Source organism: Gopherus flavomarginatus, chromosome 3 (assembly GCF_025201925.1).
Source record: "Gopherus flavomarginatus isolate rGopFla2 chromosome 3, rGopFla2.mat.asm, whole genome shotgun sequence".
In the NCBI taxonomy this organism is placed as follows: domain Eukaryota; kingdom Metazoa; phylum Chordata; order Testudines; family Testudinidae; genus Gopherus; species Gopherus flavomarginatus.
This window is the reverse complement of record NC_066619.1, coordinates 287,552,328-287,571,085: the sequence shown is the minus strand read 5'-3', so window position 1 is coordinate 287,571,085 and position 18,758 is coordinate 287,552,328. Positions and strand designations below refer to the sequence as shown.

General features: G+C 66.8%; 2 protein-coding genes across 5 annotated transcripts; both read left to right on the top strand.

Annotated features, from left to right (window-relative positions):
- Positions 1-4,316: 4,316 nt before the first annotated feature.
- LOC127047058 (programmed cell death protein 4-like) lies at positions 4,317-10,889 on the top strand. Its single transcript, XM_050944926.1, has 10 exons — positions 4,317-5,134; positions 6,451-6,548; positions 6,778-6,891; positions 7,111-7,332; positions 7,664-7,761; positions 8,200-8,314; positions 8,422-8,529; positions 8,740-8,850; positions 9,126-9,265; positions 9,731-10,889. Exons 1-10 carry the CDS (start codon positions 4,909-4,911, stop codon positions 9,780-9,782), a joined length of 1,284 nt encoding a protein of 427 aa, XP_050800883.1. The 5' UTR covers positions 4,317-4,908; the 3' UTR covers positions 9,783-10,889.
- Positions 10,890-11,776: 887 nt separating this feature from the next.
- On the top strand, positions 11,777-18,209 carry MOGS (mannosyl-oligosaccharide glucosidase). Of its 4 annotated transcripts, none has more exons than XM_050944901.1 (4): positions 11,777-11,794; positions 15,438-15,658; positions 16,070-16,260; positions 16,404-18,209. In XM_050944901.1, exons 2-4 carry the CDS (start codon positions 15,443-15,445, stop codon positions 18,139-18,141), a joined length of 2,145 nt encoding a protein of 714 aa, XP_050800858.1. In that variant the 5' UTR covers positions 11,777-11,794; positions 15,438-15,442; the 3' UTR covers positions 18,142-18,209. The 4 variants fall into 4 exon arrangements, with proteins under 4 accessions (XP_050800858.1, XP_050800857.1, XP_050800860.1 ...); XM_050944900.1 differs by lacking the exon at positions 11,777-11,794 and adding an exon at positions 11,944-11,961; XM_050944903.1 differs by lacking the exon at positions 11,777-11,794 and adding an exon at positions 12,153-12,342.
- The last annotated feature ends 549 nt before the right edge of the window (positions 18,210-18,758 follow it).

The following is an 18,758-nucleotide window of genomic DNA, read 5'->3' as shown; positions in this document are numbered from 1 at the left end:
CCATGAACTGGTTCAACTACCAGCGGCATATAGGGACAGGGTGGGTTCCTCAGAAGGGTGTGGGGGTTCTGCTGGTGGCCTCCTTTTCTGTGTTGGAAGCAAGGGGGAGCAGCAGTGTGCGTTAAGCTAGGCCTGGCACATCCGTGTAGAGTTAATACACCTGATTATTTGGGAGCCAGCTGCCATGGGACAGGGCACCGCCCACAGCCACCACCCGCTACCCCACAGCCGCCCGCCGCAGGGTAGGGCACTGCCTGCCAGGAGCCCACAACTGCCATGGGGCAGAGCACTGCCCATAGCCACCACCCGCTACCCCACAGCCACCCGCTGCAGGGTAGGGCACTGCCTGCCAGGAGCCCACAACTGCCATGGGGCAGAGCACTGCTCATAGCCACCACCCGCTACCCCACAGCCGCCCGCTGCAGGGTAGGGCACTGCTTGCCAGGAGCCCACAACTGCCATGGGACAGGGCACTGCCCACAGCCACCACCCGCTACCCCACAGCCACCCGCCGCAGGGTAGGGCACTGCCTGCCAGGAGCCCACAACCGCCATGGGGCAGGGCACTGCCCATAGCCACCACCCATGAGCCCATCGCAAGCCCACAGCCGCACCACAGGTCAGGGCACCGCTCGCTGCAAGCCCACAGCACCCAAGAGCCAGCGGATGGGTGATGGATCAGCACAATGAGAGAGGCAACCCCTCAACTGGGCCCCAGGGCCAGCCTCTTCTTGCTGGGCAGGGGGTGAGGGGCAACAGCCATTGCTGGGCTGCCCACACTGCTCTGACTGCACCCCAGAAACGCCCCCTCTGCCAGCCCTGCCCGATGCAGGAGCCTGCTTCCCGAGAGCTCCCCTGGGAGCAGGAGGGGGGAGTGGAGGGCAACTGGACAAGCTGCCTGGTGTCAGTGCTCCGAGCCCGCGTGGATGTGCAGGGCGGCTATGCCCGTACCCCCAGGTCCCCAAGGACCCAGGAACAGCCTGAGAAGGTGCAGCATGGTGCAGCATTACCCTGCAGCGCTCCTGGCTGGGTCCATGCAGCCGGGCTGGGTGGACAGTGAGGGGTGGCGGGGAAGCAGAAAGGTGGTGGTGTAGGATGGGGGAAGCCGGGCATAGGAACTGGGGCAGGGTGATGGAGGAGGGGCTGGCAGGCACAGAAGCGCTTACAAAGGAATCCCAGAGCTGAGCTCAGCAGCCTCCTTTCAGCTTGGGGCTGGGCAAGGCCTGAGCTCCCCCCTGTGGTGGGTTGGTCCCCCAAGGGTTTGCCATGCCCCCTATTCCTTTGTCTCTGAGGAAGGGTTCTTAGGCCACTGCTCCCTTGTCATCCAGCCAAGCCCCATGCCCAGCCTCCATCAGGGGTCCCAGCTCCCTCTGGCTCCGGCACATCCCTTCCAGTTCTAGGAGATAGGTATATCTCCATATATTATATTACCTTCACCACGGTGAATTGCAGAGAGAGCCAAGGGGCAGCCCAGCCATGGGGCCATCGGCCCATTGCACTGGTGGAGAGGCCCACAGCAAGGGAGGGAGCAGCCGCAGGTTCCTAGGCAGAGCCCCGGGGTCTCCTTTGCCCCCTGAGGTGGCTGGAAGTTGGGGCCATACTTCCCCCACACCCTGTCAGCCAGAGGTTGGGGCCAAGGCAGATGTGGCCTCCAGCCCTCTGGTCTCCCTGTCCCCTACCTCCTCCAACTCTCCCAGCATGGGGCCTGCAGTGTTCTTGCCCCTCTGTGTGAGTGGTGGGCTTTAGCTGACAGCGGGGGCCTTGCAGGCAGTTTCCATCATGGGGAGAAAGGGCTGATTCAAGTCAGCCGGTATTGCTGTGGCACAATCCAGTTCATTTACAAACACCACACTAGGTCCTGGTTCCCTGGACACAGCAGAAGCACGCAGGTAGTTCCCTTACTAGTCCCATGTCTGCCCCTCCTGCCAGCCCTGAGCCTCCCTCTCCAGGCCATGGCCACCACTGCTTCTCTCGCTGCCTGCTCCTTTCTCTGGGCTTTCTCACACCCAGACAGAAGAGCTGCACCAGCCCGTGTGGCAATCAGTTCCCAGGAAATTCCATCAGCCGCAGGGCTTACCTCTGGGTCTGGCCTTGCCAGTACCTTGCGTAGTGGCTTTCCTTTCTTTCAGCTCTCACAACACAACAGGGCATTTAATTGCCCCTTAATTTTGCCCACGTGACGGACAGTTAGCGCACTCCTCACCCAGATCTGTCACTCTGGCTGCCCCCTTCCAAGACAACCCTGGTCAGTGCAAGGACCACGGGGGTTGGGCACAAGAGAGAGCACTGGGGTGTGATATTGGGGTCTCACCCCCCACCCACTGCCTGGGCTGGTGGGGTCCCCAGAAGAACCATGACTGAGCCCAGTCCTTGCCCCATCCCCTTCCCAGATCCATGGGTCAGTCCGCTCCCTCCCTCCCCCCCGAGCCATGGGTCAGTCCGCTCCCTGCCCCCCCCCCGGGAGTCCTGGGTCAGTCCGCTCCCCCCCCCCAGCCATGGGTCAGTCCGCTCCCTCCCCCCCCCCGGGAGTCCTGGGTCAGTCCGCTCCCTCCCCCCCCCCCGGGAGTCCTGGGTCAGTCCGCTCCCTCCCCCCCCCAGCCATGGGTCAGTCCGGGGGTTGTGGTGCCGTTGCTCCGGGGGCGGTTAGGGGGAGGTGCAGAGCGCCCATTGGTCCGTGCATCGGCCCCGCCCCCCGCGTCCCCGCTGGCGTGGGCGGGGCATTGGGCGCGCGGCTGGGGGCGGGGCCGGCCTGGGCTCTGCGGCTGCCAGGAGTTGTTTGGCGTCCTCGCCCCCCGAGTGCGTCACTTCCGCAAGGGGCGGGCGCGCGGAGCAGCGAGGCGCAGTGGAGCTTCGGGATCGGGATCGGGGTCGGGATCGCGCCCGGCTCGGAGCTGCCACCTGCGGCCATGTCGGGTTCGGTTAGCCCCGCCCGCGGCTCGGCCGCCCCCGCCCCGGCAAGTACCGCGCGAGCCCCCCCGGCCCCGCCCCCAATCTCCTCCCGAGCCCCCCGGCCCCGCCCCCTCGCGAGCCCCCCCGGCCCCTCCCCCCAATCTCCTCCCGAGCCCCCCGGCCCCGCCCCCTCGCGAGCCCCCCCGGCCCCGCCCCCAATCTCCTCCCGAGCCCCCCGGCCCCGCCCCCTCGCGAGCCCCCCCGGCCCCTCCCCCTAATCTCCTCTCGAGCCCCCCCGGCCCCGCCCCCTCGGCCCCTCCCCCCAATCTCCCGAGCCCCCCCGGCCCCGCACCCTCCCGAGCCCCCCCGGCCCCTCCCCCTAATCTCCTCCCGAGCCCCCCCGGCCCCGCCCCCTCGGCCCCTCCCCCCAATCTCCCGAGCCCCCCCGGCCCCGCACCCTCCCGAGCCCCCCCGGCCCCTCCCCCTAATCTCCTCCCGAGCCCCCCCGGCCCCGCCACCAATCTCCTCCCGAGCCCCCCTGGCCCCCTCGCGAGTCTGCCCCCGCCCCCAATCCCCTCCCGAGTCCCCCCAGTCCCCGCCTGCCCCCCAATCTCCTTCCAACCCCCCTGTGCCTGCCCCTGTGACCCTCAGTCACCTCCCGAGCCCCCCCATCCCTGCTCGAGCCCCCCTAAACCCCCCCCAATCTGCTCCTCGCCAGTTCCTGCTGGCCATGCCGGCCCTGCCCCCCCCCGTGGCTCCATTCCCGGCCCCCAGTGCCCCCCGGGCATCTTCTGCCATGTCACCATGTGCGCTGGGCCGAGCGCCACGGGGCACGAGCTCCCCCTGTGCTTCTGTCCGTCCTGGGGGCACTGGCGGGGGCTGGGGAGCCCTCGGAGCTGCGGGTCGGGAGTGGGGGGCACTGGTGGGGGTTGGGGAGCCCAGGGGGCTGTGGGTCGGGAGTGCTGGGCACTAGAGGTTGTGGGTTTGGGAGCCCAGGGGGCTGTGGGTCGGGAGTGGGGGGCACTGGCAGGGGTTGGGGAGCCCAGGGGGCTGTGGGTTGGGAGTGGGGGGCACTGGTGGAGGTTGGGGAGCCCGGGGGGCTGCGGGTCGGGAGTGGGGGGCACTGGTGGGGCTATGGGTTGGGGAGCCCAGGGGGCTGTGGGTCGGGAGTGGGGGGCACTGGCAGGGGTTGGGGAGCCCAGGGGGCTGTGGGTTGGGAGTGGGGGGCACTGGTGGAGGTTGGGGAGCCCGGGGGGCTGCAGGTCAGGAGTGGGGGGCACTGGTGGGGGTTGGGGAGCCCAGGGGGCTGCAGGTCAGGAGTGGGGGGCACTGGTGGGGGTTGGGGAGCCCAGGGGGCTGTGGGTTGGGAGTGAGGGGCACTGGCGGGGCTGTGGGTATCGGGAGCCCGGAGGGCTGTGGATTGGGAGTCGGGGGCAGTGGTGGGGCTTGCCCGGTCCTGCCTGGCTCTAGCCCGATTCTCCGTATTCTCTCCCAGCGGCGACCTCGGCCGTTCACATGGCCTGGGATGCCAGGAGCCGGGCCTGTCTGAGCGACTCTGCCCTCAGCCTGGGGGTGCAGCAGGAGGGTGCTACCCCCCATAGTGAGGTTGAGGGCACAGACCGGTCCTGGAGCTGGCTGCATCCCTGGGGGCGAGGAATGGGCCAGCTCCTCAGCTGCCCTCCAGCCTGCCGGCAAGGCCCCAGGCTGCTCCCCTGCTTGGCGTGACATTTGCGGTTGGGCCTTGGCTCTTCCACTTCCCCCTGGTGTGGGAGGTTGTGTGGAGCTGTGTGAAGTCACAGCCAGCTGCTCCCTAGAGCGCCCCTTGCTGGGCAAGGCCGGGACTGGACTCGGGGTGGGTGTGCATAGGAAGGGCTCTGTGGGGCAGCCCCTGGCTCCTCTGCCTCCCAGCGGGGCTCTGGGGAGCGGGCGTGGGGAGTCCACGGGGCGGCTCTGACACCACCGTGCCTTGCAGGCCACGGGCCAGGCAGGCTCAGAGGACGAGACTCTGGAGGAGGAGCTGATGGATGGCGACGGGTCCCGCCCCTGGACCCCACAGGAGAAGGCCCTGCACGAAGCCCGGCTCAAGGCCAAGGCCAAGCAGCGCCTGCGGCGCACCTCGTCCCGGGACTCCACCCGGGAGCCAGCACCCGAGGGGGGGGAGCCCAGCCCCGACCCCAGCAGCCCCAAGGGCAAGACCAACGACAGGAAGTCACGCATGGGCAAGGGCCGTGGGCTCCCCAAGAAAGGTGAGGTGCAGCTGCCCAGTGCAGGCCCCCGGCCCCTCTGCTGCCTTGGGGCACCCCCCTGCCTCACAGTGCAGGCTCCCTGCCCCCCCACTTCCCTCCCCGCATCCCCCTGGCCCCTCCTGCTGCCTTGGGGCACCCCCCTGCCTCACAGTGCAGGCTCCCTGCCCCCCCACTTCCCTCCCCGCATCCCCCTGGCCCCTCCTGCTGCCTTGGGGCACCCCCCTGCCTCACAGTGCAGGCTCCCTGCCCCCCCACTTCCCTCCCCGCATCCCCCTGGCCCCTCCTGCTGCCTTGGGGCACCCCCCTGCCTCACAGTGCAGGCTCCCTGCCCCCCCACTTCCCTCCCCGCATCCCCCTGGCCCCTCCTGCTGCCTTGGGGCACCCCCCTGCCTCACAGTGCAGGCTCCCTGCCCCCCCACTTCCCTCCCCGCATCCCCCTGGCCCCTCCTGCTGCCTTGGGGCACCCCCCTGCCTCACAGTTCAGGCTCCCTGCCCCCCCACTTCCTTCCCCGCATCCCCCTGGCCCCTCTGCTGCCTTGGGGCACCCCCCTGCCTCACAGTGCAGGCTCCCTGCCCCCCCACTTCCCTCCCCGCATCCCCCTGGCCCCTTCTGCTGCCTTGGGGCACCCCCCTGCCTCACAGTGCAGGCTCCCTGCCCCCTCCCGACTTCCCTCCCCGCATCCCCCTGGCCCCTCCTGCTGCCTTGGGGCACCCCCCTGCCTCACAGTGCAGGCTCCCTGCCCCCTCCCCACTTCCCCCTGGCCCCTCATGCTGCCTTGGGGCACCCCCCTGCATCACAGTGCAGGCTCCCTGCCCCCTCCCCACTTCCCTCCCCGCATCCCCCTGGCCCCTCATGCTGCCTTGGGGCACACCCCTGCCCCACGGTGCAGCCTGCAGTCCCTCCTAGCTCACTGCTGCCCCACACTGCAGCTCCCCAGTCCCCCCACCCGGCACAGTGTAGCCCCTGCTCCCTCCCCAGCACTCCCGCTGCCCCAAAGACACAGGGATCCTCCCCTCTACCTCTCTCAATCCCCACGCAGTCCCCTGCTCTTCCTGTGCTGGGTGGGAGCCGCTCCTTCCACGTGCTGTGGGTTTGCTGGGCCCCACTGAACTCACTACACTTGTGACATAGTCATGCCTGGGCTGAGAGCCTGCTGCTCTGGTGCCCAGCTCTGCCCTGGCCTGGGGGTGCTGAGCAGTGCACTTCCCTTGTCCAGAGCCCCCTAGTCCGTTTTCTGTAGCAGGCAGAGCTGAGTTGGTGCCCAGCTGGGATGCTGTGGGCCATGGGGGTGGCTGAACCAGTGTGTCTCCTGCAGGTGGCGCTGGGGGCAAGGGCGTGTGGGGTGCACCTGGCCTGGTGTACGGGTACCAGGAGCCCGACGCGCGGGACCCCAACTACGACGAGTCATCTCAGGTACGTTCCCAAGGGCAGTGCAGTGTGGCACAGTCCCGGGCCCCTTCCTCCCTCCCCCCAGAGCCCAGTGTCACAGAGCTCGGCCCTCAGCACCCATCCACTGCTGCCCCTGGCCTGCCTGCCTGCCCCCACTCAGCCATGCCAGCCACTCTGGACTGGTGCTCGTGTGGGTGGGGCCTGTCCCACTGGGGGTGCCGCTGGCCATGAGCCCCTCTGCCCCTCTCTACAGGGCGACACGGTCTATGCCACAGTGACGCCGGAGCTGGAGGAGGGGGAGCTGGAGAAGAATGTGCACCCCATGGTGCTTGAGTACTTTGAGCATGGGGACACCCTTGAGGTGATGGTGAGTCTGGAGAGTCAACCCCCCGCCCCTCCCCGCGGGCTTTTGGTCTGGGAGGGTTTCAGGGGCCACATCCCTCTGGCTAGGCCTGGGGGCCCCTGCAGTACCAGGGAAGGGCGCTGGGAGCCGTTGAGAGAGGAAGAGGATGGCGTGGGGGTGGGCTGGGAGCGGTCGAGGGTGGAGGCCGGAGCGGGGCTGGGCTGACGTGCCGTGCTGGTACAGGAGCTGCTGAGGGAGCTGAACCTGGGCAGCAGGAAGCATGCCGTCCCCTCACTGGCTGTGGCGCTGGCGCTGGAGGGCAAGGCCAGCCACCGGGAGCTGACCTCCCGCCTGCTCTCGGACCTCGTGGGCAAGGTCATGACCTCAGAGGACATCGCCAGGGCCTTTGACAAGATGCTCAAGGACCTGCCTGACCTTATACTGGACACTCCTGAGGCTCCGCAGGTGGGGGTGGGAATACCTCTGGGGGGTGGGGGTGGGGCTGGGGAGACAAGGGGGGCAGCTGGCTGGGGGGCAGGGCCAGGAATGGCATGAGGGGGGAGCTGGGAGGGGGGAATGCCTGGGGTAGGACTGGGAATACCCGGGGGGGGGCGAGGCATGGGAAGGAAGGAGCTGGGTATGCCCTTGGGAGGGTGGGGCTAGGCTGGGAATGCCATGGTGATGGGGGGCTGGCTGGGGTTGGGTGTGGGCTCTAGGACCTGGCCCTGCCAGGCAGAGGAGGTGCTGTGCCAGGCCCTGCTGTCTGCGCCCTGACCACACGCTCGTGCCTCTGCAGATGCTGGGCCAGTTTATTGCCCGGGCCGTGGCTGACCATGCCCTGCCCCTGGACTTCCTGGACCGCTACAAGGGGCGCGTGGACTGTGAGCACGCCCGGTAAGAGTCCCTCCCCCCACTGCCTTGGTCAGAGTGCTCCTGCCCTGGCACCAGCCTGGTCTGCTCTGCCCCTGCCCTTCACTGTCTGCTCCTTGCAGGGTTGCCCTGCCCCCAGCCCGGTCTGCTCTGCCCCCAGCCAGGAGCCCCCTGCCCCTCACAGTCTGCTCCTTGCAGGGCTGCCCTGGCACCAGCTTGGTCTGCTCTGCCCCCAGCCAGGAGCCCCCTGCCCCTCACTGTCTGCTCCTTGCAGGGCTGCCCTGCCTCCAGCCAGGAGCCCCCTGCCTCTCACTGTCTGCTCCTTGCAGGGCTGCCCTGCCTCCAGCCAGGAGCCCCCTGCCTCTCACTGTCTGCTCCTTGCAGGGCTGCTCTGCCCCCAGCCTGGTCTGCTCTGCCCCCAGCCAGGAGCCCCCCCTGCCCCTCACTGTCTGCTCCTTGCAGGGCTGCCCTGGACCGTGCCGCAGTGCTGCTCCGTATCAAGCGGGACGTGAACCAGTTGGACAACGTGTGGGGAGTGGGGGGTGGCCAGAGGCCCGTGAAGCATCTCATCAGAGAGGTGAGCGCCTCGCGCCCCCAGATGGCCGGCTGGGCCCCAGGGCTAGGTGAGGCCTGGGCGGGCGCCTGCCCGTCCCCGTGCTGAGCCCTCAGTACCTCTCCCCACAGATGAACCTGCTGCTGCGCGAGTACCTGCTGTCCGGGGAGGTGTCGGAGGCAGAGCACTGCCTGCGGGAGCTGGAGGTCCCTCACTTCCATCATGAGCTGGTCTATGAGGTAGGGCGCAGGCCTGGCCTGGGGTGTCCGTTTGGGGCTGCGCTGTGATCACCAGCGCTGGCCGGGGGCAGTACCCGTGGCACCCCCAGTGGCTGCTGCAGCCCAGCCATGGGAGCTGTGCTCGCTACCTGGATCCTGGGGTGTGCCCGTGATGCCAGCAGTGGCTGGTTCTGCAAACCCCATGCTGATGCCCCTCCTCCACCCTCGCAGGCTGTAGTGATGGTGCTGGAGTCCACGGGTGAGACTCCTGTCGTCATGATGGTAAAACTGCTCAAAGTGCTGTGGGAGACGGGCCTGGTGACCTTGGACCAGATGAACCGGGTGAGTGCCGGAGCTGGGACAGGAGCCTGGGGAGCAAGGGGCTGGGTTGGTGCCATGAATAGGGTGGGGGTGCCAGCCGTGAAGTCTTGGCAGACTGGCCGGCTGCCGCAGAGGGCGAGGAGGCCCTTGTGGGAGCAGATTCAGCCTCTAGGATTGACTGCAGCACAGGCTGCCATTCCCAGCCCAGGAAGCGAGGTCTCCTGGGGGCATCATGGCCCCTCCCTGCTCTGCCCCAGCATTCCTGGCTCTGATCCCAGTTCTCCTGATCCCCCCAGGGCTTTCAGCGAGTCTATGACGAGCTTGGAGACATCAGCCTGGATGTGCCCCTTGCTCACCGTATCCTGGAGCGGCTGGTGGATCTCTGCTTCGAGGAGGGAGTTATCACCAAGCAGCTGAGAGACACCTGCCCAGCCAGGTACCTGCAGCATGGGGGGCTACGGGTCAGGACTGAGGAGTACCAGTAGAACTGCAGAGGAGCCCAGGGCTAGGATAGAAGGAGCTTGTGGGTTGGAGGTGGGGGGAAGCCCAGTGCTGGGATAGCTGGGGTCTGCAGGTCAGGACTGAGGGGCACCAGCAGAGCTGTGTGGGGAGCCCTGGGCTGAGATGGCAGAGCTGTGGGGCGGGAGTGAGGGGCACCGGCAGAGCTGTGGGTTGGGATTGAGGGGCACCGGCAGAGCTGTGTGAGGAATCCTGGGCTGAGGTAGCAGGGACTGCAGGTCAGGATTGAGGGGCACTGGCAGAGCTGTAGGGGACTGGGTTGGGCTGGCAGGGGCTGTGGGTCGGGAGTGAGGGGCACCAGCAGAACTGTATGCAGGGAGAGCCCAGGGCTGGGCTGTCTAGGGTCTGGCTCACTGACATTCCTGTCTTTCCTCTCTTCAAGGGGCCGGAAGCGATTTGTGAGCGAGGGTGATGGGGGGCAGATCAAGCAGTAACTGGCCATCTCATCCGCCCCAGCCCGACAGTCCCCTGGAGGTGATTGATGTCCCCCAGCTCTGGAGTTCCTCCTTGTCTGTCTCCAACTGGGAATGGTGCCAGGGAACCACCCAGCCCCCAGAGGGGGTGGTGCAGAGGCTGTGATGGATCTTGGGGGGAGGTGGGGGAGGTAAGGTGGGGTCCAGGAGCAGGGAGGGGGCTGGTGGGCTGATCTCCCAGCTGGGGCTGCCCTGGAGCAGGAAGGGAGGGCTGGGCGCAGCTGCAGGACTCTTGCCCCCTCCATCTCCCTGCAGCCCTAGCTGGAAGATGCCCCTCCCTCGCCTAGTGGGGCTGTGTCTTAACAACCATGCTGTGTCTGTGCCCCCCCCCGTTCCCAGCTTGGCTCCATGCAGTGGGGTTAGGAAGGGGGCATTTCCTCTCTCCCTCGCCCCAGTCTCTTATGCTGGCTAGTGCAGGAAAGGGCTTGCTTCTCACTCTACCCCCAGGGGGGCGGGGGGAGCTCAGCTTGGGGGCTTTGGGATTCCTTCCTTCCCCACAATGGAGCAACTGAGGTCACCCCACGTCAGTCCAGCTGAAGGGGCCTGGAGGCGCAGGCCTGGCTGTAACTCCATCTGCAGCATTCTCCCTGGCGCCCCCCTTCCCACCCCAGGGCGTGGACTGCAGACTGGGCTGGGTAAAACCAGCCTGTCTTAGGGGAAGGCAGTGTGTCCTTACGCTGCCCCGGGAGCGGAGCTGGGGGCTTGCAAGAGACATGTCCAGGCCTCTCCCCTGGGCTGGGCACCTGGCCACACAGGACAAGCTGCTTCCTTGTATCTTATGCCAAGGGCCAGGAACAATCTCCAGAGCAAAGGATTCTGGGTCACACTGATCAGCTTGCATCATGGGCAGTGATACAGGTAAGGGGGCCACACCCAGCTCCCCACATCTCAGCTCTGCTCCTCTTCTAGGCAGAGATCCTGCTCTCCCCCTGGACCCACATAAGCACTGCCCCAGAGACTAGGCTCAGCTCTGCCCCTAAGGGGATTGGCTGAGTATTACCCACAATCCACTGCCTTGTGCCACCCTACGACTCATGACAGTGGAGCTGCCCTGGGCTGCAGCAGTGGGGGTTCTGCCTGGCCTGAGAGGGCCAGCTGACAAAGGGCAGCTATTTGAAGGGTCTGGAGCTGGGGGGCCTGTAGGCCTAGGGTGGCTGGGGGTATTTCGGGGAGGTGACGGGCTGGGCCTCATCTCCCAGGGCAGGGGCCGTGAACCCCAGCGCGTGAGCAAGGTGGGACGGGGGGGGGGGGCTACCCCAGCTCTGCCTTCCAGCGCCCGCAGGGGGCTGTGGCCCCGGTCCCCGCTGCTGGGCTTGGCGCAGGGAGGCAGCAGCTGGGGGCGGGCGGGGCGGGGCGGGGCTGCTCATCCCCACAATAAAGATGTGTCCCAAGGAACCGCTGGTCCGCTGGGTTTCTCTTCCCCGGGGGGGGGGGGGGGCAGCCCACCCAGCGCGGCCCCCAGGGCCCTGCTGCCAGCCCATCAGGTCGGGCTCAGCCGCTCGCTGGGAGCGGGGCCTGGCTGTGTCCTGTGCCCCGGACTACAGCTCCCAGCGTGCAGCGCGGCGGGCTCCCAGCCACGCGAGAGTCGGGCTACGGTGGCCGGTGCGCACCGCGCGGGGCATGCCGGCCCTTCCAGCCGCGCGCTCCTCAGGATGGTGACGTGCGAGGGACATTAGCGAGCGTCGGTGGAGGAGGGAGCGCGGGGGCGTGGCCTGGTTTGCTGACGTGACGAGCTGGGGCTCGGAGAGCTGCTGGGGGCGGGACCTGGCGGGCAGGGGCGGGGCTCGGCGTTCTGACGTGAGGGGACGGGGCAGCTGGTCCCTGTCTCGGAGAGGCGGGGGGGCTGACGTGGGCGGGGGGCGGGGCCGGTGTCCTGCTGTGGAGGCTGGGGGCGGGGCCGCCGGGCTGACGTAGAGCTGGGGGCGGGGCCGGTGTCCTGCTGTGGAGGCTGGGGGCGGGGCCGGCGGGCTGACGTGGGCGCGGGGGGCGGGGCAGCTGTTCTGACGTGAGGTTGGGGGCGGGGCCTATGTCCTGCTGTGGAGGCTGGGGGCGGGGCCGGTGTCCTGCTGTGGAGGCTGGGGGCGGGGCCCGGGGCCGGTGTCCTGCTGTGGCGGCTGGGGGGCGGGGCCGGCGGGCTGACGTAGGCGCGGGGGGCGGGGCCGGCGGTCCCTGTCTCGGGCGGCGGGGGCCATGGCCCGGGAGCGCAGGCGGCGCGGCCCGGAGAAGGGCGGGCGGGGCCCGCAGGCGGCGCGGCGGGAGCGCGGGGCTCCTCCAGGCCGGGGCCGGGCCTGGGCCTGGGCCTGGGCCTTGGCGCTGCTGGCGCTGGGCGCTGCCGGCCTGGCCTACGGGCTCTACGGGCGCTGGCGGCTGGGCCGCCGCGTGGTCACCCCGCACCCGGCGCCGCGCGTCCTGCCCGCCGGCAGCAGCGGCCCCCGCGCCGCGCCCGAGCGCTTCTGGGGCTCCTACCGCCCGCACGTCTACTTCGGCATGCGGCCCCGCAGCGCGCGCCCGCCCGTGGCAGGTAGGGGGGGCCGGCCCGGGGGGCGGGGCGGGGCCGGGCCCGGGGGGGCGGGGCTGTGCCGTGGTAGGTAGGGGGGCGGGGCTGTGGCAGGTAGGGGCGGGGCTGGGCCGGGGGGCGGGGGGGCGGGGCTGTTCCGTGGTAGGTAGGGGACGCCGGGCCGGGGGGCGGGGCCGGGCCGGGGCAGGTAGGGGGGGCCGGGCCGTGGCAGGTAGGGGCGGGGCTGGGCCGGGCCGGGCCGGGGGGCGGGGCTGTTCCGTGGTAGGTAGGGGGGGCCGGGCCGGGGGGGCGGGGCTGTTCCGTGGTAGGTAGGCGGGGCCGGGCCGGGGGGCGGGGCTGCCCGTGGCAGGTAGGGGCGGGGCTGGGCCGGGCCGGGGGGCGGGGCTGTTCCGTGGTAGGTAGGGGGGGCCGGGCCGGGGGGCGGGGCTGTTCCGTGGTAGGTAGGCGGGGCCGGGCCGGGAGGCGGGGCTGCCCGTGGCAGGTAGGGGCGGGGCGGGGCCAGGCCGGGCCGGGGGGCGGGGCTGTTCCGTGGCAGGTAGGCGGGGCCGGGCCGGGGGGCGGGGCTGTTCCGTGGCAGGTAGGGGCTGGGCTGGGCCGGGCCGGGCCGGGGGGCGGGGCTGTTCCGTGGTAGGTAGGCGGGGCCGGGCCGGGGGGCGGGGCTGCCCGTGGCAGGTAGGGGCGGGGCGGGGCCGGTACGGGCGGTCGGGGGGCTCCCCCCAGGGCCGTCCTTAGGATTTATGGTGCCCTAGGCGGGATGATTAAACTGGCGCCCCTGAGCCTGACTGGCTCGGAGCGACACACACAGCAGCTGACACTGTTGGAGAAGGTGCCACATGCCGGCTGTGACCTGTAACTAGCGCTCAAGAGGCCGCACTGCAGAAAACGTTCTGATTTGACAGAATGAGGCAAATAACATCATGTTTGTAATTTGTCAGCGTTTTACTGGAAACTTCTATGAAGAGGTCTTGAAACAAGGATTTGTTTTTAATTAAAAGCAACCTTTCTGGCTTTTTGGGCTGCAAAAAAACAGTTATAATGTCATCGTATGACAAAAACAAAGTGATGTCTTGTTCGACTGCAAGAATAGCAAGACCAGCCAAGCGTTCCTGACTCATGGTAGAGCGGAGATAGTTTTTAATGAGCTTTAGTTTTGAGAAACTCCGTTCTCCTGATGCTGCAGTTACAGGAATTGTCAGTAGAATACGAGTGGCAGCGTACCCATTAGGATATATGTCAACAAGTTTGCGGATATGAGTGAACTGTACAATGTCCATCCATTTTGCATGTGGCAACACTGATGACAGTGTACTCAATTCTTCATACAGTTCAAGTCCATTTAAATCAAAACAATTGCCGTGTTTCAGGAGGCTCTCTAGGTCAGGGGTCCCCAACGCGGTGCCTGCAGGTGCCATGGCGCCTGCAGGGGCCTCTCAGTGCACCCACGTACTGGCTGGCGGACGAGCATCCACCAAAATGCTGCCAAAATTCGGTGGCATTTTGTCGGCGACGCCTCTGGATGACACCACTTGCCACCAATAAGCAGCGTCATCCAAAGGCGTCGCTGCTGAAATGCTGCCAAATTTTGGCGGCATTTCAGCAGATGCTCGTTCACTGCCACAGTCCTTCATTTGGCGCCTGCCAGATGAAAAAGGTTTGGGACCACTGCTCTAGGTTCTTGCACTTTGTCATTAGTTGCTCTTGTTTTCCTATTTTGTTGAATTTATTCCTGCTCAGCCCGCTACCAGCTGAGTGAATGGAACCCCAGGCCGACAGCGGGTTGAGTGGCTCAGCCAGGGTATCAGCCGCTGGCCTGCTCAGCCCACTGCCAGCCTGGGTTTCCTTGGGGGTCCCCAGGCCAGCAGCGGGTGCTGAGGGGGGCTGGCACCTGGGACCCCATGTGGCAATGGGGCAGCAGCCGGAACCTCAGAGCAGCAGCAGGCTGAGCCACTCAGCTCACTGCCACATCATCAAAAATCAGCTCGCGTGCCACCTTTGGCACGTGTGCCGTAGGTTGCTGACCCCTGCTTTATACACTAGTAAGGAGATGAGCATATTACAGTTGTTGGAAGGCTCTTATCAGGAGTAACAGGCTATAGGAAAGTCAGTCAACATTTTTTGTTTCTCTGATGAAAACTGGCCCACTCCCTGCCTCAAACGAAACCTGTCACTAATAATTGTCAACAACTTAATTTTCTGTTTTTGGCTAAGATATTGATTTAAAAAAAATTGAAATTGGATTCAGGATTGTTAGCAAGAATATTTGGCAAACAAAGTTGTTAAATGACAGTCTAAATGGCAGCACAGTACTGCTTTCATGCTTGGCTTACCCCCCAGGTTGCTAGTCCAACAGCTGCAGTAGAGGAGGAGATAGGTGGAAAACTGCAGAACCCCAAAATCCACCTCTTGGGGTGCAGAGTGGCAACAACAGCAGCAAAACCTCAGCTCTGATCACACGCCAATGGGCTCCACCGCCAGCCCAACAGACCATGGTGAAGTTAGCACAGCATCTGATCTCAGGGACGGGGCACCCATGGAGCCACAGCAGCTCATCCTGCCCTGTGCAGCTCCCCCCGGATGAGATGGATCGCTGGCAGCTGCCAGCCTGCGGGAGAGGCGCTCCCCAGCTAGGGTGGCCAGATCCAGATGTCCTGATTTTATAGGGCCAGTCCCGATATTTGGGGCATTGTCTTATATAGGTACCAATTACCCCCACCTAGGGTGACCAGACAGCAAGTGTGAAAAATCAGGACGGGGTGGGGAGGGAATAGGAGACTGTATAAGAGAGAGACCCAAAAATCAGGACTGTCCCTATAAAATCAGGACATCTGGTCACCCTACAGGTGAGTTCCTTTCCCCACCCCTTCCCAGAGACCCCAGCAGCCAATCCCACCCCCTCAGACTGTGCTGCATTCATCTCTCTCTAGGACTCAACAGCCCTGCTCTTACATGCCCCACTGCTTCCCATCTGTCCAGGCTCCCGGCAGAGCGGTGCCCCCAGACCTAGTGGTGCCCTAGGCAGCTGCCTATTCTGCCTGTGACTAAGGACGGCCCTGCTCCCCCAGCGCGGTCCACTCTCAGCCTCCCCCTCTCTTCCCCAGGCCTCATGTGGCTGCGGCAGGCGGCGGCAGAGGCCCGGCTGCGCCACACGTGCGAGCAGAGCGACGGGCTGCCCGGCTATGGCTGGCTGCTGCACGACGGGCTGCACTTTGGGGTGCAGGAGATCCGCGACCACGGCCTCACGCTGCGCACCGAGTTCGTGAAGCGGCTGGGCGGGGAGCACGGTGGAGACTGGAGCTGGCGGGTCACGGCCTGGCCGGAGGTGGGGCCGCGGGAATGAAGGAAGGGCCCTGCCCAGGGTCAGTGACAGCTGGGAAGGGAACCCACGAGTCCCGGGCTCCCCCCTCCCCCAAGTCTCTATTGTCACCCTCAGGCTGGGTGTCCTCCCAGAGCTAGGAGTCCTGGCTCCTTGCCTGCGCCAGGCCCTGGAGTGGGGACCCCCCGTTTGAGCCCCATGATGGATCGCACCACCCGGCCCCTGTTTGGTGGTGGTTCCTCTCCTGCCCCAGTCTCTGTCCCTAGGGAACACAGGGTGTTTCCTGCTGTGGGTGGATCCCTTGGTTGCCAGGGTCTCAGGGGGCTGCCCCCCGTGGCTGTGCAGGGGGGTCCTGCAGGCTCCAGCACAGAGAGCTGCAGGGTGAGTGAAGCCCAATGTCCATCTCCCTCTTTGCAGAGCATGGGCGACCAGACCTCCCTCGTCTCTCTGCTCTTCTACGTGGCCACAGACGGGCAGGGGACGCTGCAGCCGCACGTGGAGAACACGCGGTTGGTGTCTGTGACTGGGACATCGGAGGAACTTGGTCATTTCAACATCACCTTCCACAAGCCCACCACAGAGAGCGGGGAAGCCCTCGGCTATGCCAGGTATCGGGGGCTCGAAGCAGGGGGGAAGCCTAGCTGTGGGGGAAGTGCCTGGCTTTCCCAGGAGGGGGCGCTGTGGAGAGTGGGGCAGTAGCTCCGGCTGTGGGGTGTTCCTGGCTCCTGGCCTGACCCCTCCTCTCTTGCAGCTATAACCACCTGGATGCCAAGAGCCCGGGGCTGCACCGCCTGACAGACGTGGTGAAGAGCAGCCTCAGTAACCGCTTTGTTTACGCTGCGCCAGGCGGGCCCAGCCGCCGCTACTTTGCTGTGGACACGTACCGGGCGCTGCCCGGGGAGCCGGACCAAGCTCCCCAGAGCCACCTGCTGCTGCACCAGGTGACGCTGGCGCTGCCCTGCCGCGTGGAGGTGACCTTTGAGTCTGGCAGCTTTGCCGACCGCCCCGGCTCGCTGGTGGGGGCGGTGCTGAGCGAGGAGCTGGCCAGGCACGTGGCCGCCTTCGAGCGGCGCTTCGAGGAGACCTTCTCCCTGGCCCGCAAGGGCTTCTCGCCCCAGCAGCAGAGCTTTGCCAAGGCTGCCCTCAGCAACATGCTGGGTGGGATGGGCTACTTCCACGGGCACTCCATCGTGCAGTCTGCGCACAGCCAGCACCCCCTGCCCTACCCCGAGGGCCCCCTGTTCACCGCCGTGCCCTCCCGCTCCTTCTTCCCCCGCGGCTTCCTCTGGGATGAGGGATTCCACCAGCTGCTGCTGGCGCGCTGGGACCCAGCCCTGAGCCGCGAGGTCATCGCCCACTGGCTGGACCTGATGAACGTGGAGGGCTGGATCCCGCGGGAGCAGATCCTGGACGACGAGGCGCGAGCCAAGGTGCCTCCTGAATTCATCCTGCAGCACAACGAGGCTGCCAACCCGCCCACCTTGTTCCTGGTGCTGCAGCAGCTGCTGCGGGAGCCGGGCCAGGGCCCCACAGAGCTGTCCTACCTGCGGAGGCTCTTCCCCCGCCTGCGCACGTGGTACGAGTGGTACAACACCACACAGGTGGGGCCGCTGCCCTACACCTTCCGCTGGCGGGGCCGGGACCAGGACACCGACCTCTTCCTCAACCCCAAGACGCTGACCTCCGGGCTGGACGACTACCCTCGCGCCTCACACCCCTCGCCGGCCGAGCGCCACCTGGACCTGCGCTGCTGGATGGCCCTGGCCTCGGGAGTCATGGCCCAGGTGGCCGAGCGGCTGGGCGAGCCGGCTGCTGAGTACCGGCACATGCAGCAGGCGCTGAGTGACAACGCCCTGCTAGAGGAGCAGCACTGGGCCAAGCAGCTGAGCATGTTCGCCGACTACGGCAACCACAGCCAGGCCGTGGGGCTGGAGCGCCAGAAGGTGGCTGTGGGGCCGGGGCAGCCCCACCACCAGCTCCCTGCTCCGCGCCTGGTGCGGGTGGTCCGCAAGCCCCCCAAGCTGCAGTTCGTGGGGGCCCTGGGCTATGTCAGCCTCTTCCCCTTCCTGCTGCAGCTGCTGCGGCCCGACTCGCCCCGCCTGGGCAGCATCCTGGGGGACATGCGCAGCGAAGAGAAGCTCTGGAGCCCGTACGGCCTGCGCTCGCTCGCCCGCACCAGCCCCCTCTACATGAAACACAACACGGAGCACGACCCCCCCTACTGGAGGGGCCCCATCTGGATCAACATGAACTACCTGGCGGTGCGGGCGCTGCACCATTACGCCAGCCTGGAGGGGCCCTACCAGCAGCAGGCAGCGGCGCTCTACCAGGAGCTGCGCGCCAACCTCATTGCCAACCTGTACCGCCAGTACGTGGCGAGCGGCTACCTGTGGGAGCAGTACAGTGACATGACAGGCCAGGGCCGGGGCTGCTACCCCTTCACGGGCTGGTCTGCCCTGGTGGTGCTCATGATGGCCGAGGAGTATTAGGGGCCAGGAGCACCCCCACCTCTTAGTCTAACCCTGGTAGTTGGGACCCCGCAGCCACCGTTCGGGGTGGGGGCTGAGTGGAGCAGTGGCCTTGCTGCATTACAGGGATACCCCGCACTGCCCAGGCCTTTGCCCCTGTTCGTCTTTCTCAGGTGTTTTCATAAGAATGTGGGGGGGGGGGTTCTCTAATTCTTTTAAAGAATAAAGCTGAGTAGCTCTACCCTCTGCTGGCTGCTGCCATCTTTGGGACTCAGCAGCCTGGGAGGAGGTGGGCACAGCCAGCCATGGGGCACTGGGGGAGGAGCCTGTCATGTAGAGGGGTACAGCTCCCAGTGGGCACTGGGGCCTGGCAGACCACACTGCCTGGAGCTGAGGGGGGCTGCTGGCCACAGCCCTTTCCCCTGGAGGTGCCTCTCCTGCAGCCCCCATCACAATCCCAGGCCATGGCAGGGGTCTGTGGTGCTGCTCCACCATGTACCAGGCAGCCTGCTCTGGGGGGGGGGGGGAACCCAGCAGCTTCCATCCCCTCTCCAGGCTGGGCCAAAGCTTGAGCCCAGGCAGCTGTGAGGAGCAGGCTGCCTGCAGTCCCCATTTCCCACTGGTAGCTGGACCCCCCA

What these genes read in the sequence shown, in the direction of transcription:
- MOGS (XM_050944903.1), top strand. Translation starts at nt 12,309, where the DNA reads ATGCGGCCCCGCAGCGCGCGCCCGCCCGTGGCAG. An exon ending in CGCGCGCCCGCCCGTGGCAG is followed by an intron (nt 12,343 to 15,437) that starts GTAGGGGGGGCC and finishes TCTCTTCCCCAG; the next exon opens with GCCTCATGTGGCTGCGGCAG. An exon ending in GAAGCCCTCGGCTATGCCAG is followed by an intron (nt 16,261 to 16,403) that starts GTATCGGGGGCT and finishes CCTCTCTTGCAG; the next exon opens with CTATAACCACCTGGATGCCA.
- LOC127047058 (XM_050944926.1), top strand. Translation starts at nt 4,909, where the DNA reads ATGGATGGCGACGGGTCCCGCCCCTGGACCCCACAGGAGAAGGCCCTG. An exon ending in GGGACACCCTTGAGGTGATG is followed by an intron (nt 6,892 to 7,110) that starts GTGAGTCTGGAG and finishes GTGCTGGTACAG; the next exon opens with GAGCTGCTGAGGGAGCTGAA. An exon ending in ATCATGAGCTGGTCTATGAG is followed by an intron (nt 8,530 to 8,739) that starts GTAGGGCGCAGG and finishes CCACCCTCGCAG; the next exon opens with GCTGTAGTGATGGTGCTGGA.